At 46.1% G+C, this 17778-nt stretch overlaps 1 protein-coding gene and 1 long non-coding RNA gene across 5 annotated transcripts in view; one reads left to right on the forward strand and one right to left on the reverse strand.

Annotated features, from left to right (window-relative positions):
* LOC123836801 (uncharacterized) overlaps positions 1–14452 on the reverse strand; it is a 49285-nt gene extending 34833 nt beyond the window's left edge. For all 3 annotated transcript variants that reach the window (XR_010413835.1, XR_010413834.1, XR_010413833.1), the window contains exon 1: positions 13925–14452. This is a non-coding gene — a long non-coding RNA (uncharacterized LOC123836801). The remainder of the gene's footprint in view (positions 1–13924) is intronic.
* Positions 13157–17778, forward strand: part of SLC22A3 (solute carrier family 22 member 3) — an 88108-nt gene continuing 83486 nt past the window's right edge. The window contains exon 1 of one of the 2 annotated variants that reach the window (XM_064598321.1): positions 13157–13655. In XM_064598321.1, coding sequence (XP_064454391.1) covers positions 13245–13655 — 411 coding nt within the window. In that variant the 5' untranslated portion in view covers positions 13157–13244. The remainder of the gene's footprint in view (positions 13656–17778) is intronic. The other variant, XM_064598320.1, reaches the window with a different exon arrangement.

The raw sequence follows: 17778 nt of genomic DNA on the forward strand, positions 1-17778 counted from the left end.
TATTTGAAATGTAAGTGGGTTAAAGTCAGGTCTTGCTTCCTTTGGGGCTTCACGCCAGCCTCCGTCAGGAAGGGCAAGAATTATTTTCTAACATGTCTGGATGGCAAACTTTAAACCTAAATATTTTAGGTTTCTAAATTTGAGATTTCAGAAACTTAGGGTGTATCTACACATGCTCCCTGGACTAGAATCCATAGTTCCTGTTTAAAAGTTAAAGGCCACTTTATCGTGTAAAAAATCCACCTGTCTAGTTGATTTCTACAGGTGATCTTATACCGTGTTAAATGGTCTTTCTTTAATGTCACAACACTCCGGACTGTCCACTGTCTGAAGTTTAAGGGACTGCATTGTGAGCAGGGAGTGCTCATGCAGTTCATTTACAGAGCATCTGGAAAAGTCTCCACCGCTTACGAGTTCATGAGCATTGCTTTTCCTGAAAGGATAATGCTAATCTCGAATCCTATCGCAGAGCTGGTATTTAAAGCTCAATTTCACATTTTTTCCCCAAGCCAAATTTCCTAAATATTTGTATTAACAAATACCATGTAGAAGGGACTCGCCATCTGAAAAATCATACTTAGAATTATGATTCCCATGCTGTTTGCGTCATTTGACATCTGAGGGAGGATTAGGCTAATCACTTCAGACAAACATCTGCAGAAATTTGTTTGATGTTCTCCAATGGAGACTTCACAGTCATAAGATAGCCAAGTGGGGAGATTTCTTTAAAAATCAGTTTGTTGGGGCGCCTGGGTGGCTCAGTCGTTAAGCGTCTGCCTTCGGCTCAGGTCATGATCCCAGGGTCCTGAGATCGAGCCCCGCATCGGGCTCCCTGCTCCACGGGAGGCCTGCTTCTCCCTCTCCTACTCCCCCTGCTTGTGTTCCCTCTCTCGCTGTCTCTCTCTCTCCGTCAAATAAATAAATAAAATCTTTAAAAAAAAAAATCAGTTTGTTTATCGTTGTATCTGGTGCATAAAATGCGCTCCTCTCAACGAACGCCTGCCAACAAGGCAAACTGAGGATCTTTTAGACTGGGTCTATATAATAACCTGCAAGGGCACTAAGGCATAAATCACCTGGTGCCCTGCCAAGTTTCCTTTGTAACTTGCTTTTTGGCGTTACCAACTCATGACGGGCAGATCAGAAGCACATCAGAAAATGTCAGTGGAATAATACTTAGGAACTGCGTCGGGCATCTGGGCCCATTTGGATAATGTGAGCTCATGGCTTTCTTGCTCTTGGATGAATGGGGAAGAATCGTTTCTGGAAACCACCGAAGACCTAATTTATTTTTCTCACTTGTATATAGGGGAAGGTATTATTAAACCAAAGCATTAAAAAAAAAAGTGTTTCAGAGAATATGAATATTCTAAACTATTAACCAAATGGGTCATTAAGTTTCCCTTAAAGTGACACAGAGAGCCGATGGATTATCTGCAGAATATCTTGTGAAATGTCCAGCATTACGTTGGGAAACACATACGAGAGAAATACATAATGCAGTCTTGGTCACTAGGGAGATTAAGAAGACACTCAGTTTGTAGGGCACAGTTAGAAACAGTACCTCCTGCTAAGTGGTGTGTATTGAGGGTAGGTGCAATAACATGGCCATAAATACCCAGGAGTTACGAGAAGCAAATGTAGGGAAGAGACATGGGGGAAGTGGGATTGAGTGCAGTCTAAAGATGGGAAACATTCTGAAGAACGGCTAACACTGAACCCTTCTTTTTGTCCAATGTTGTGCTAAGCAGTCAACTTCCAGTGTTTCATTTATTTCTCTCTACGATCCTGTGGGCTTAATACTATTATATACCCTCGTTTCACTAAAGAAGAAACTGAGATTCAGCGGGGGTCAGTGATGTGTCTAAGACACCCAACAAATGAGTGACAGCAGAATTCTAGGGCCATTTCCAGAAGTGAACCACCTTGCTATATAGTAGCTGTCTGTGGGTTATAAAAGACATGGGTATGTGAATATAGATATAAGTGTGTATAGATATAGATATAGATATAGATATAGATATAGATATAGATAGATATAAAGGGACACGATATATATATACACAATGCACCTTGTACATATATATTGGATGTGTGCATATATATATATATATATATATATATAGGATGTGACATAGGCAGAAGACAGTGATAAGAGAGAGCATTTAAGATATGAGAGAAGGATTAAGCATAACTAGAAGAGTAGTTGGCATGGGTTTGAGGAGGGGTCTATGAGAATAGACCTTGCAAAGGGTTAGAGGCCAGGGGGTTGGCTTATGGAAGACCCAGTGGGCAGGCCAGTATTAGCATGTAACAGGGAGTTTGGGCTGAGTCTGGAGCTGAGATTCAGGTATGTACTGGCTGGCCAAATAGGTAGTCATCCTAATTTGTCTCTGGACAGATTATTTAGGGACATATGCCCAGGCATGCCCCCTCATTTGACTGTAGCACAGGAGACCTGTGGAAAAGAGCTTGAACCCTGACTGTTTGGGGGATAAAACACATGCAGACCTGAGGGATAAACTAGAGGTGGGGAGCAGTGGAAATCGGGGAGGGGGGCTGAGGCTTGAAGAGAAGCCCCATCTAGTTCCCCCCAACTCCCACTCAGGGAACAGAGGCCCTGACCCAGTGCAGTGACTCTTCCCTGGCATTTGCAAGCCTCCCAGGGGCACACATCACCATTCTCCTGCTGTAGTTTCTAGCAAGATGATCTCTCAGTACACGCCAGTTCTCCACCTGGTCCCTGACCAGAGAAACCACGATCTGATCTGGTTCTGGAGCACTGAGAAGACTCTCAAGCAAGATTTTTGACCACGCATTCTTTTCTCTGTGTTCTCTTTCTTGAGAACTGAACCCGCGAGTAAGATGTACTTCTCCAGTGCACAGGAGAACGCCCACCCCATCCTACCGTCATTGTAGAGATTCCTGGCAGGGTATAAGAAGGGGGGACATTCCAAAACTGCCAATACAGTCTGTGGGCTGCACATAAAAGACAGCCCCCAGGGATTCCCAGAAGAGCTTGGGGATGGGACCTTCTGCAGAAATGGAGGTGGGGGTGGGGGTGGGGGTGGGGGTGGGGGTGGTTAAGGCTGCTGAGAGTGGCTGCATTGGTGAGCACAGGTGGAAGATGCCCAGGACAGCCAGCTTATCAAATACAAACTGTTCTGGTGTGTCTTCAGGTGAGTTACGAGATGTGCACACAAAACCCTATACACCACATGTATGTAAGCAAAGACAGCAAGATCATGAACACCAAGGACTAAAACAGTCAAAGAGTAGAAGAAACACAAATAGCTTTTTTTGTTTTTTGTTTTTGGGTTTTTTGGGGGGGGGGGTTGATCATAGTCTTCTTATAAGACTTTGGCTTTGGCAAAACATAATTGATCACCTATTGGTCACACTTCTTTCTTTGTCCATCCCAAGATGAATGCTTATTTCAAAACAGAAGAAATCCACAGCTTGTGGCTTCAGTTTCACTTGTTCTCTGCACTGAACCCAAGGTCACACTCAAGACAGCACACACATAAAACAATTTACAAATGGGCAGGGATCTGAAAGTACACTTGTGAATTGGGTCCTGGAACACAGGAGCATTTCCCCAAGGACACAATGGTAAGAAGGAGTTCTCCACTCTCAGGCCAGCCTGTAAAACTCTAGTTAACCCCTTGATGTTTGAAGCTGGTTCCTTGGGAGACAGAGGATGGTGCAGGGCCAGGGAGGTAGGGCTGGGTTTGGAGTGCAGCGACTGTCCTGTCCTTGAAAGGAAAAACTCAATGGCATGGTCATTTTGGACACAACATTTTCAGGACCGGTTGTCATAGCAATATATCAATACTTTTTCTAAAATTAACTTTTTATTTTGAAATAGTCTAAGACTCACAAGAAGTTGCAAAAATAGTACAGAGAGTTTCTGTGTACCCTTCACCCAGTTTGTCCCATGATCATATCTTACATAACCGTGGTATGTTGTCAAAACCAGGAAACTGAGGTCGTCACGATGCTATTAATCCAGGTAGGGAGCTCACTCGCATTTGCCCAGTTATCCTTCGTCCCCACTTAAACAAATATAATGCTTTGGAATTATTAAGGTCATTTTATTTTTCCAATGTTACAAATGCTAAAAACCTTTATTTTTGCAACAAAATCTCCCATTCTTCACTATAAAAAATTTAACGGATAATGTCATTTCAATGAAGAATGAGGAGGCTTTATATTCATACAAATTAATTTTGACATTGAAAGGCAAAGATTTTCAAAGTTTCTAGAATATGCCATATTTGTAGTCAAAGAATAATTTATGAAATGACAGCCTCACAAGATAATCTGAGTCAGCACTTGATGATAGAGAGTGGACCTGGGTCCTGCTCCCACTGGGCCACGAACTGAGTGAAGTCCTGTTAGCTGAGTTACTTGATCTTTTTGGTCCTTAATTACTTGATTGCAAAATAAGGAAATTAGACTACACGACTTCTAAAATGTCTCTCAGTTAAAAAAGAACCCCTACAATAGCTTTATCAGAAGTATTGTGTAGAGATCGTTATAGAAAGCGTAAGATGGTTTTACTTAAAACAAACAAAACAAAAACAGACCCAGGTCTAAAGCAAAAGCAGAAAATGTCTTGTACTCACATGAAGGTCATGGGAAAAGTACGAAAGAAAATGCAAAGGCAGCATCTCGGTCGTGGGGACGAGGAGACCCGCCCCCCCCCCTTCAGGTGGCTGGGAATGCAGAAACGGTCTGCACTCCCCATAAGCTACTGACACTCGGGGGACATTTGGACAAATGATGTTAACCTTCCCAAGCCTGTGTTTCTCCTCCGTAAAAGGGCCATATTCCTGAGGGAGTGTGGTTCTGAGGAGGAGAAAGGTGGTTCTGAGGAGGAGAAAGGATGTAAAGGGGAAAGCGCACAGCATGTCCTGGGCAGAGTCTGGGTCCATGAAGGTTACCAGAGAGCCTGAGTGTCAGGGGTGAAGGGGATAGGAAAGAGGCTGGCAGGAAGTTTTCATTTAGATGAAAAGACTGAAAGGAACAGTAGCCTGCCTTTTGGTGCAGTGAGCTTCTGTGGGAAGCCTCTGCTTTCGAGGACACCTCTCGAGGAGAATGTTATGGGGCTCAGAGGGGGGTGTCACTGTGGCCGCTCACTGAAGCCTGAGGCTGAGCTGAGGAAGGTGATGGGGCTTCCCCCATGAGGCACGAGAGAGACCCATGGTCTCAGCGGCCCTGCCTGGCAGAGAGGTAGAAATGAGTAACACAGAGAGCTCTAATCTGTTTTTAGGACAAGTAGACACATCCCACATACTTCTTATCTCGTTGTACGTTTGGGATTAGAATTTAGACTCTGGGTTCCAGAGTCTAAGGCATCTTAATATGAAAATGAAATAGAGATTTATTATCCTCTCCCTATCTTGCTGCTCATACTAGTTTCCAATCTATAAACATTTTCTTTTCCACCTGGCCTTTTCTCCTAATATTTATAGTGGTGTCTCAAACACAGCCGTCCAATTGCTACACTCAAGGTAAATGGTAAAATCACCTAGACCACAATTAATTCAATAAAAATATAGAAAAAATAAAACAGAAGTATTTGTGTATACTCCTGTCCAGTAGCCATAGATCCATTGTTATTTATATAAAAATTTCATGCTGGGTATTCTTATACTCATACTATTCCTTCAGGTCACATTTTAAAAAGGTTTCGTTTTGAATTTTTCAGATAGCTTTCACCTTTTCATGTCAAGACGGAGCTTTAAAATCTCACAAAATTGGATATTCCATCTACCAGCATTTCACAACCTGCATTAGAACACCAGTGTTAATACATACATACAAACTGCACTAAAAAGGACCCAGATTACCTCAATTTATACATTTTGTCTTTGTATTTAAAGGAAAGGAGAACTTGAACTCATTGCATCTTATTGCCAGGAAACGATCTAATGATCTTTACTTTATTGTACTTTTAGAAAGAAATTATTTATTGGCCCAACCAGAACTAGAACTTACTTTTTGACTCCAATATAGACTGGGAAAGTAAACATCTGTGATTTACAAAATCAAACAAAAATTAATTCCAAAAGGAGAGTAATCTACAAATTGAAAGACTTTAGCTCATGAAATCAGCTAAACATTCAAATGCCCTTGGTATGACTTTGTGAACATGGAGCTCATCCCTCTAGACCATCTTTCATGCATATATAGACTCTGGAGAAGTCAGTCAATCCACAAATACTCGTTGAAGGCCTGCAGTGTTAGAACATCTATTTGTGTACCCAGGGTACAATAAAGACTTTTCATGGAAATATAAATATAAATATATGTTATTTTACCAAAAATTGGATTGCACAGAATGCACTATTAGAGCCAGTCTATGAATTGCTGTCCTCTGTTTGCAATCAGATGAGTGCAGAAATTGGGAGTAAGCATATAGAAACTTTTATACAATCTGACATCGCCATGAAGTGAGTGACTGGTGGACAGGCCTCCTTGAACAGAATGTAGACCAGTTCTGATGTTGTTGAGTTCACTTTGGGGTTGTATGTGTTGTGAGCTTCAAGCTCTTTATGCCCAGTAAAACCATATATTGGTTTGCAATAGATAGGAAACAGACAAACATGACTCCTTTACCACAGGTAGGTTGAGATGCACTGATACCAAATACAGTCTTTGTCACCTATTTCTTTTATGGAACAGGTTGTGAGCATCATTCCATTTCAGTAACTATGTTTCTAGAAGGTAATTTTCAATGAAGGTGTTATCCTTCAGTTTTTAAGTTTAATTAATTGAGAGGTGACTCGAGTTTTAACTGATGCCTGCCCCTTTCTCGAGACTGCCTGCTCTCATTCAAAGATTGCATTAATGGGATTTATGTGTGATGGCACTGAGATTCAGAAACAGTGTGTCTCTCTTGAATGTTCAGCCCAGGGGGACCACTCTCAAACTATTGAAGGCACCCCACTAAAAGACAGTTTCATCCACAATGAGGTTCAATAGCAGAAACCTCTGGGCAATATTTTAGCAATAAATCGCACAGTGGCTTTTCACCAAGACCTTCACAAATCCCCAAAGTAATAGATGTTCTGAGCCTTGGAGACCCAGAAGGAGTATTATGGCAATTTGGCACTTGCCAGGCTGCACTGACCAATAGAAGGATGACCACTCTTTTACACTCATACTACTATTCCCCCTCCCCACCCCGATCTGACATTACCAATCAATCATGGACTGTTTTGGACTCAACCTCAAAGTTGTTCTCAATAAAGGTATCCTCCAGATAGCTTCTGCCAAAAGATGGGTGGGAGGCATAAAAAGAAACCCACTTGCCATTCCTGAACTGAACCATTTGTGATGAAAAGTTTTCCAAGAGTTGCAATGCACTTCACCTTGCACTTGTGAGAACAGCACAAAACCCACAAGTACTGGAAGGGAAGTGGTGAAGGGCTTGCTGCCATATATATCATCAGCAGAGTGAACAGGAACTCTACAAGTCTCTTGGGCTTCGCTGAGTTTTTCTACCTTGTCAAAATTCAACTCTGGAATATTTCAACAGGTTTTCGCCAAGGCTACACCTTCTCCAAAGAGGACTTTAAGTCTAAGTTCCTAGATGGTCAAGTATAGAGTGAGCATTGATTACAAAAAGGATAATAGTATGTATAGTGGTTCACCCCAAACCAGAAACTTTCCTATAGGGATGTCCAAATTGTAATCAAATAGCAAGAGAATGTGTCAGAAAAAGATAATTATGAATACTGGTCCATCTAAATCAATGTTAGGGTCCAGAGTTAGGCCATAATAATGGGAATGACTTGTAGCTTTTACCACATTCACAAACTAAGTTAAAAAATAGCTACTCTGTGCCAAATATGGTAAGAATGAGAGTGTTTCAGATATTCTCACCCATTTATTAAAAAGCTCAAAAGAAAATACAATTCCTAATTTTTTTCCTTAGCCCTGAGCACATGTACCAATTCATTTGCTCAATTTTCTTTCAATGGACCTTTTTGAAAAGTTTTATTTCAAGATTTATTATAGTATTCCTAAGCAAACCAATTTTTTTGTGCTTTACAAATAGCATAAATGTCATTATGACATATTTTGGTAACTCAATATGTGGTGAATATACCCGAATATTTGGAATATCCATTCCTAAATGCAATAAAAAATTCCAACTATAAAATTTTATGTGAAAAACCCAAACAATTACCTTTTCAAAAAGAATAAAGTCAGTATGTTTTACAAAGGTTGAAGGTTGTGGGCCAATTGATTCTTATCATGTCTCTTCAGCAAACATTTAATGATCACTATGTCTAGATCAGCACTGTCCAACAGAACTTTCTGTGGCGATGGAAATGTTCTGTATCTGCTTAGTCCAATATTGTAGCCATTAGCCACATTGGCTATTGAGCACTTGAAACATGGCTCATAAGGAACAGAATATTTTATTTTACTTAATTTTAATTAAATTAAATTTAAATAGTCACATGTGCAGATAGAAAATAGATACCAATGGGTTAGGATAGAAAGATGAATGTGATTTGGCTTTTCTCTCAAAAACCTACAAAGCAATGGGAAAAATAACATGCAAGCAGAGTTCCACATCAAAATCCCAGCCAAATTTTTATGGCACTTAGTAAAGTAGAAATTTTATATGGAAGAAAAAAGCCCCCAAATCACCAAGATAATTCTGAAGAGGAACAAGTTTAGGGAGAGAAGGCGGGACTTACCCTACCAGATAATCAGAATTCTTATAGAGCTGTCACAATTAACAAGGAAATATTGGCATGGAGCTAGCGCAGTAGAACAGAATGAGAACGCAGAAACACATTCATACAGGATTTTCCTTTTTTTTAGCAAAATGCAAAAACCCCAGAGGCTATAAAGAAAATTGATATATTTTACTACATCTGAACTTAAACTTTTTGTAGTCAGCAAGACACTATAAACAAAGTTAACAGACTGAGAAGACAGAACCTATACAGTTGATAAAGGAGCAGAATACACAAATAAACAAATTAACTTCCCAAAAGTTCAAGAAGAAAAAACAAGTAACAAAGAGAACGCAGGCAGAGGATATGAAGAGGCCTCTCCCAGAAAATGAAACCTGAACGATGAGTAAGCATGAAGAATATGTTCCATCTGACTACATCAGGGACATGTAAATCATAACAGTGAGACTGCATTTTCTACCCAGAGTATCTGCTAGTGGGCTTGAGTTTAACAAAGCCAAATGTCAGCACAGATGTGAACAACCTCATATGACGCTGGCAGGATGCACAGTGGGACCACCCCTCTGAAAGCAATTTGGCAATGTCTGGTGAAACTCCAAATACATACACTCTACGGCCCTGCTAACCTATTTATAGGCATTTACCTTCCGTCAGTTCTTGCACAAGTGCACAAGGGAATATGCACAACAGGTTCATTGCAATGTTATTTGTAATTGTGGAAAATTAAAAATGAGCTAGACGTCTCAGTCAGGGGATGGATAAATTGTAGTACTGTCATTCAAAAGAATGATCCGTAGCAGATGGATTAAATGAAATAGATCCATGTTTATCAAGACTGATGATAGGCTAAAGAGTCTCAAAAATATAATGTGGACTGAAAACGAGAAGTAACAGGAAAATAAGGGGAGTATGGGACCACTTATGTAAATGTGAGAGCACCCCAAGTACTATATATTGTTTGTGTGTGATACCTGCGTATTAAAAGGATGAAAACTTGGGCGCCTGGGTGGCTCAGTCGGTTAAGCGACTGCCTTCGGCTCAGGTCATGATCCCGGGGTCCTGGGATCGAGTCCCGCATCGGGCTCCCTGCTCTACGGGGAGCCTGCTTCTCCCTCTCCCACTCCCCCTGCTTGTGTTCCCTCTCTCACTGTGTCTCTCTCTGTCAAATAAATAAATAAATAATCTTTAAAAAAAAAAAAAAAAAAAGGATGAAAACTGGACAAAAGGAATATTAACAACTTCACGATAGCTACACCTGGGGAAGAGAGGTCTGGTGCCTTTGGGAGTGGAGCTCTGGCCTTCTTCTGCTCCAGCCCCAGGGCCAAGAGGTTGTACCCACCTGAAGCCCATCTCTGCTCTGTCTTTTTGAGGATGCAGTACATCCCTCCTACCCAAACTCTGGGAGCTGGGACCCCAAGATTCCCTGTCCAGTGGTCCCAAGGCCTCTTCCTGAGCCTGGGTGGGCCTTTTTCCCTGGCCCACCTTCTCAAGAAAGGATTGGGTGTCTGCCTCGGGGTGGGAGGGAGGGGACAGGGAACAGGATCTGAAGGCATCTGAAGGAGACTTCAACTGTGTCTAGGAATGCTAGTTCTTAATAACAGTATCCCTAAAACAAACATAACAACATGACATTCGCTAATTCTGGGGGTGGGAGCAAAAAAAAGCAATTTTTATGGCACTTAGTAAAGTAGAAATTTTATATGGAAGAAAAAAGGCCCCAAATCACCAAGATAATTCTGAAGAGGAACAAGTTTAGGGAGAGAAGGCGGGACTTACCCTACCAGATAATCAGAATTCTTATTGCTCTTTTTAATAGCTGACTCATATATATCACTTACCATGTTTCAAGTACTATTCTAAGTCATTTGCCTTAAAAATGAGATGGTTTATTCTTACTCAGTTTTATGGAAGACAACTCAATAACTTGCCAAGGTCATTCACTGCAAAAGTAGAAGGGGATTTGGACCCAGTAGGTCTGGCTCCAAAGTCCGTGATCTTAACAATACTCTAGGTCTACTTGACTGTATCCTACATTAAAAAAAATTAAAATACCCAGACAAGTACAATACAAAGAAAAAGGTGGTGAAATTTTGCAAGAAGGTTCTTAGATGTGTGAAGAGCACAGACAAAGAGGGCATTCCCTGGGAAGGAAGGCAGTTGAGGTGGTGGGGGACGCTTTACGAACCAGGTGCCCCCTTTCGGCCCGGGCCTTGCTGGGCTGTGGGCAGGGACGGGCAGGAGAGTGAAATGGCAGGAAGAGGGAACTTTGTGTATACAGGGATCGATTTAGGAAAGTTCAAGAAGGATTTGAGGATTAGCAAGTAGCTACGTTTGGCTGTCACTTGAGGGGACAACTTGGTGAGGGACACAGGTTGGGATCCTTAAAGGGAGGGTGGGACATAAGGATTTAGTCTGGAAGGCAAGGCCCTCTCTGCCGAGCTGCACCATGGGCAGCCAGTGAGGAGAGCAGGCTGGATGGCAGGCTGACTGCAGGTGGGAGGCCCCAGGGGCACTGGGGGGCGGGGTCAAGAAGCTGCCAGGTATGCGCACCTACTGTGAACCGGGCACTGTTCTAGGTGGTTGCAACACAGAGTGAACAAAACAGAAATTTCTGCCCTCATGGAACCTGCATTCTAGTGGAGGGACACAACTAAGATAAATAAGTGAGCTATACAGCAAACAAAGGGATACGAATATGCATCTGTGAGATGGAGAAAGCAGGGAAGGGGGCAGACTGCACACACACACGTGTGTGTGCGTGTATTGGGTGATGTGGGGAAGGCTGAATGGGGGGAAGCGGGGGAGGAGTGAGCGGAGGTGACATTCGAAGAAAGGCCTGCCAAGTGAGGAGTGTTGAGAAGATCCAGAGATTGAGAGCCTGGGGCTGGGCCATGGTTACACCAAAAGGAGGGCAGGAGGAAGAGCTGGATGGGAGGAAGACAGATTGAGTCTGGGGCCCAGGGGGGCAGTTAAAAATATGGGCTAGAGCCTGGAGCGTGAGACGTGCCCACACTGGAGTCACTGCTAACTCGGTAATAGACAGGATTTTAGTAGCTGAGATCAAGGAACAGGAGAACAATCAGGGAGCCCCCGCTGTGTGCCCTGCACACTATCAGGTGTTTTATTCCACAAAGGACCTGTAATCCTAAGGACATCCCTGCAGTCTCCAGAGCATGAACTCAGCACAAATAACACCAGCAAGAAGAGTAGCCCGCACGTCAAAGGGTATATACTACATGCATGGGGCACTTTCCTGGCACTTTATATATATTGACTCATTCAGTCCTTACAGAGACCCCAGGAGGGTACTAATTAGCCTCATTTGACAGATGAGAACACCGGGCTGGCCAATTAAGTTGCCCAAGGTCACAGGCTGGTGAGGGGGTGAAGCAGGCTGAAGAGGGCGGCCTGGCTCCAGAATCCTTGCTCTGGAAGGAGGTAACCTCTCGGCCCTTCAAGAAAAGCAAGCTGAGGGCCCAGAGCTTTTTTGAGGATGGGGTGCGGGTCTGGAGAGAAGAGCTAGAGACATCCTCAGAAGACGCATGGCAAGAGAGGAGGCCAGGCCAGGGCGGGGACAGCGCTGTCAGCCCTGCAGCCTGCGGGTGGCCCGCGAGCTGGCCGGTGAAGACCCAGCACCGGCCGCAGCAGCCCAGAGGGATGGGAGCAGAGGCCTGGAGGCCAGTGCGGACACAGCTCTGCGGACCTCTGGGAGCGGATAAAAGCAGTTACAACCAACCATCAAACCAACCCAACACCCTTTCCGGGCGATTTCAGGCCGGGAGAGTAGGTCTGAAGGCCTCGGCTGAGGAAACCGTATCCCGCCCGAGGTCGTTTTTCACTCTGAACTTGAATCTGAACAAGACGCTTAAACTCTGTAGATTGCCCAGCTGCCTTTTTGAAAAAGTTGGGCAATCTCTCAGATGGGGCCGAAATCGAATCCCGCCCGGATCCGCCTCGGCAATGTGTCACCAAGCGGCCTCTGCGCACCGAGGGCAGGAGGGCTGGAGGGCGTGTCCCCGGGGCCCAGGCGCGGGACCCGGAGCGCGCGTCCTCCGTCCCCGCGCGCTGCCCTCGGGACCTCCGGGAGTCGTGGGTGACCCCGGGACTCTCCTCCGGGGCGCGACCCGGGGCCGAGCGCAGAGCAGGCTGGGGGCGGGGGCGAACGGAGCTCCGCGCCAGGCCGGAGGCTGCGCCCGTCCCTCGCAGGCCCGGGCCGGGTGGCCGCGCGCGGTGGCGCTCAGCCAGACCGCGCCGCCCGGGCCCCGTGGCGCGCCCACCCCGACCCCGCCGCCGCGTCCCCGGGGAGCGCGGCCCGGGCCCCGGGGCCGGAGGGCCGGCGACGGCTGGCGCGGCGCCCAGGGGTGTGAGGCGGGGAGCGCGGTGCGGAGGGAGGGGAGGGGTGGGGTGGGGGGAGCGGCGCGGGGAGGCGGCGGCCGGCGGGCCGCGCTCACTCGGAGGCCGGGCTGCCGGCGGCAGGACGCGCTCGCCGAGTCGGGCCGGCGGCGGCCGGCCGCGCGCACCATGCCCTCCTTCGACGAGGCGCTGCAGAGGGCGGGCGAGTTCGGGCGCTTCCAGCGGCGCGTGTTCCTGCTGCTGTGCCTGACGGGCGTCACCTTCGCCTTCCTCTTCGTCGGCGTGGTCTTCCTGGGCAGCCAGCCCGAGCGCTACTGGTGCCGCGGGCCGAGCGCCGCCGCGCTGGCCGAGCGCTGCGGCTGGAGCCCCGAGGAGGAGTGGAACCGCACGGCGCCCCCCGCGCGCCGCGGCCACGGCGGCTGCCGGCGCTACCTCCTGGAGGCGGCCAACGCCAGCGCGGCGGCGGACGCGCTCAGCTGCGCAGACCCGCTCGCCGCCTTCCCCAACCGCTCGGCGCCGCTCGTGCCGTGCCGGGGCGGCTGGCGGTACGCCCAGGCCCACTCCACCATCGTCAGCGAGGTGAGGCCGCCGCCCGCCGCGCCCGGGGAAGGGCGGGGGGTGGCCCCGCGGGACGGCACGGAGCCCCGCTGCCCCCCGCGCGGCCGGGCCGGGGACGCTGGCACCTGTTGGTTGCCCCTGGGGACCGGCCGGGTGCGTCCCTCTCTCGGAAGGGCCGCGTCCGGAACGCCCGGAGGATGCCTGTCGTCGTTTCCCTCTGCGAGTGAGTGGACGGAGAGGTGCGTCTCTCCGGGGATAGACGCTGAGTTCGGAGATGGCTTCTCACTCACCTCCTCGCGCATCGGAGCGTCCGGTACGACGCACGTCTTGCCGGCGGGGATGGGTTCGTGCACAAGCGGGAGATTACGGTCCGACTCGCGGTGGAGACCCGCGGCCTCTGGGGCGAGCGACTTGGTTGGGCAGGGCCCGATTGCTCTGTGGTCTTCAGGGGGTAAAGGAAGGGCGAAGCGTCAACTGGTTGCCCTACTGATTATCGGAAATGCACGGGGACAGAGGTCAGGGCTCTCCATGCGCATGACTTTGATAAAACTGCTCTGGGGCAAAGAGCAACATCCGAGATAAATTGGGAAAGCTGAGGTTTTGAATTAAGAGTTTCAACTTTCTTTTTTTTGTTTGTTTCCTGCGAATAACTTACAGGAAGGCAGTAAAAAGGGCTGTACGTCTCACAAAGCAGATTCCCCCCTTCCCACGGGTGGCCCCTTGGGCCAGGTGGGGCAGCCCCCACATTTTCTTGGGTGTGTTTGGGCAGGCAGTGCATCGGGGGTTAGCTGGCCCCTCAGCCTCGGCTGCAGCACTGTTTCCACGCTGGGCTGGGATGGCAGTTCGCATCTTCATCTCTGTGCCTCAGCTGTGGGGACCGCCTCCACGGAGGCTGGGTCACGGGAATGAGCAGTTCCTTTGAACTTTGTGGGCAATCAGAGATCAATTTAATTTCTAAAAAAATGATTGAATGTGCTCTGGCAAATTAGGAAAGAAAAACTTTTATCTTTACATTGGTTATTGTCATAAACTTTTTAAAGCACCTCCTTGAATAAGGGAGAAAACACTAGATTTGGAGTTAGCCATGTCTAACTGTTAATGTTAACGTTCTGTCACTGTTAATGGTGACCTCATCTCTCTGGTCTTGGGATTCTAGATCTTTGAGGTCATGCATGTTCTATAGTGCCATGTGTGTATGGTCCTATGCTAATTGCTGTCGAGATAAAATCCATGGCAGCCCAGCCGGGCAATGTGTCTGTTCGTACTTTAATTTCTATTTAACCTGTGGGTAATGATGACGACTGCTTCGTAAACTATGGTGGTCTTGCCGTTAGGGATTTCATAGATGAAATGGACAGGGTGTGGACTCCGGTGGGACAGGGCATTACCCCTAGTACTTCCTTCCAGCAGCAGCTGTTTGATGGCTGCTTGTATTCCATTTAGCACAGCTGCTTAGTGCTTACTTCCCAGGCAAATCAGATGATACCACTTGGAGAGAAGACACCTGATTTTTGAAGACATTTAGACCTCAAATGAAGAATAAAATGAGCCTTCAAAGCAAAATGCACACGCACTCTAATGGTGTTTCTGGGAGCAAACGTGATCGCTGGACATCAGAGAAGGGAGACATAGAAATCTGTGAGTGAGTGCCCAGATACTTGAGAAACAGTCTGGGGCTCTGGAGTTGTTTCAAGTGACCTGGGGTTATTTCAAGGAGGGACAGGTGGTCTTATGAAGGTCAGTGGCTCCCAAAAGGCAATGTGGGAAGTGGAAGGTCAGGAGACCTGGTATGGTACTGTGGCTTGGGTGTGGCTTGGGTGAATCGCTTAACCTCTCTGGGCTTAGCTTTCTCATCTGTAAAATCAGAGGTTGGATTAAGCCCTTCACAGTCTTATAGATGCCATCAGTGTTGTAGCTGGATGGCTGGTCAGGGTGCCCACAACAATGATAAAAAGATTTCAAGGAAAAGTAGAATGATATTCAGCATGCACTCCTGAAGGCCACCAACAAATCTTTGAAATATATTGGAGAGATTTTTTTTTTTTTTAATCCAGTTTAGAAGCAGTTTACTTCTTCTGGCTTTTTTGTTATGTTTTAATTCTTAAGAGGGACCTCCTCCTCCATCTATTCAGGAAGTCCAGCCTTTCAGAGCAACTCATTCTCAGAGTTCTGCCTGGCTAATATTTTGCTGCCTTTGTTTTGAAGATGATCCATTTAATTTTTGTTTTTTCATATTCTGTCAGGATTAAAGGAACTTTACTTCTATCTTCGGTTAACACTGTACCCAATGTGTTTTTACAGACTTAAAGTTGAAGATATTAATCGTGGAAAGGGGGTGAATTGCGAGAGTTTCGAAGGTGGAAGGGCAGACCCGATTCCAGAATGTCTCCATTTGGCTATTATACTTCCTCCGTGCACCAGTGAGGGGAGATATCGTTGTCCTAGCTTTGTAGAAGAGGTTCCTGAGTTAGGAGATGTGGAAGGACCTGCCAGAGTCCCAGACCTTTTAAGTGGCCCAGTTGGGTTGAAATCCGAGGGTATTGAGTATAAATCATTCTCCGTTCCTCTGTGTAGTGATCAAAGTCTTGGGGACAAGCCCACGCAACATAACCACTCACACTTTAGAGCAGGAAATCCTGTGGAACCTTCAAGTTTACTTCATTTTTCTGGCCAGCCTGCCATTGTATTTAATTTCATGGCATCAGGAACACAGTCAGCCATAATCAGCCAGGCTAGCCGATGGGAATGGCTCTCTCGTCTTGACGTGAACATTGTAGAATGAGCACTTGCATCTCACCCACTGTCTGTCCATCTTACAAAGTGAAACAGCTCCAAGGAGTGAAGTCAGAGTCAATGCCAAGTGCAGGTCTGTTTCAATCCAGCCCCCTCACTCTTTCTTTTGCTCAAGGTGAGGCAGTAGATTTTTCACCGACACCTAACTTCCTCAGAGCAGACTTTCTAATGTCTGCATCTCAGCCTTGTCTGCTTTTCAGATGCTGGCCAGAATAAAGCATGATAGAATGTAGAAAAGTCTGAGCCTCCACCACCCACATATTTCAATTCATTGCCTAGGGAGTGAGTCTTTGAAATGGATGTTAGGACTTCTATTTTTTTTTTTTAATTTTATTTATTTATTTATTTGACAGAGAGAGACACAGCGAGAGAGGGAACTCAAGCAGGGGGAGTGGGAGAGGGAGAAGCAGGCTTCCCGCCGAGCAGGGAGCCCGATGCGGGGCTCGATCCCAGGACCCTGGGATCATAACCTGAGCCGAAGGCAGACACTTAACAACTGAGCCACCCAGGCGCCCCAGATGTTAGGACTTCTCAATGTTTGCTTGTATGCCATAAATGGAAATTTAAAAAAAAAAAAAGAAGAAGAAAGAAGGAAGGAAAGAAAAAGAGCTTCTCTCTAGTGTCTCAGTGAACCAGGCTTCAGAGCACCTTTTCAAAATAGTCTGAATCACTCTTGTTTCTCCTTTCCAGGTCATTTTTTCCCCACAATAAAAGGAAAGCCCTTTGAGGGAAGTAGGGGCCGCACTGAAGAGAGTGGTGGCGGCTTTGCTTTTTCTGCGTGTTTTGCGTGTTTCTGCTTTGCCTCTCACACATCTATCCCATAACACAGGGCCAACGCAGTAGGTCAATCCACAGACATCCGTGCTGCCAGCATCCTGTCCTCACTGACTATCAAGCATGGAATTGCACTGGTGTGGAAACTGCAGAAAGTCTCTCCGGGCCCACATTTTAGTCTGGGCTCAGTCTCTGATGTGCTCGGGGCACTTTAGAAAGATCTTGCTTCTGCACTGTTTTTATTCCTAATATTATTTGGAATCACTCACCTCCTTGTTTCTTGGTGAGTCAACCTCACCAGGAGGACATCTGCTTTATTATTACTTCAAAGACCCAAATAGGTCACTGTTCATTTTTATTTCATTAATTTCTCCTCTTTATTATTTGTTCTTGTTTCCTGGATAGACTTTTGGTATGCTTCTTTCGATGGAAGTTCGATGCATAGCTCAGTTATTTTCAGCCTTTCTTCTTTCCTAGCATAAATATCGAAAGCTATGGATTTCCTTCTATGTACTTTTTTGACCGTACCTGACAAGTTTTGAAATGCAGGTTTTAATTATTATTCCGTTTTCAGTAT

This window comes from Mirounga angustirostris, unplaced genomic scaffold (genome assembly GCF_029215605.1).
Source record: "Mirounga angustirostris isolate CCGP_5_RB_7025 unplaced genomic scaffold, mMirAng1.0.hap1 SCAF_8, whole genome shotgun sequence".
NCBI lineage: Eukaryota > Metazoa > Chordata > Mammalia > Carnivora > Phocidae > Mirounga > Mirounga angustirostris.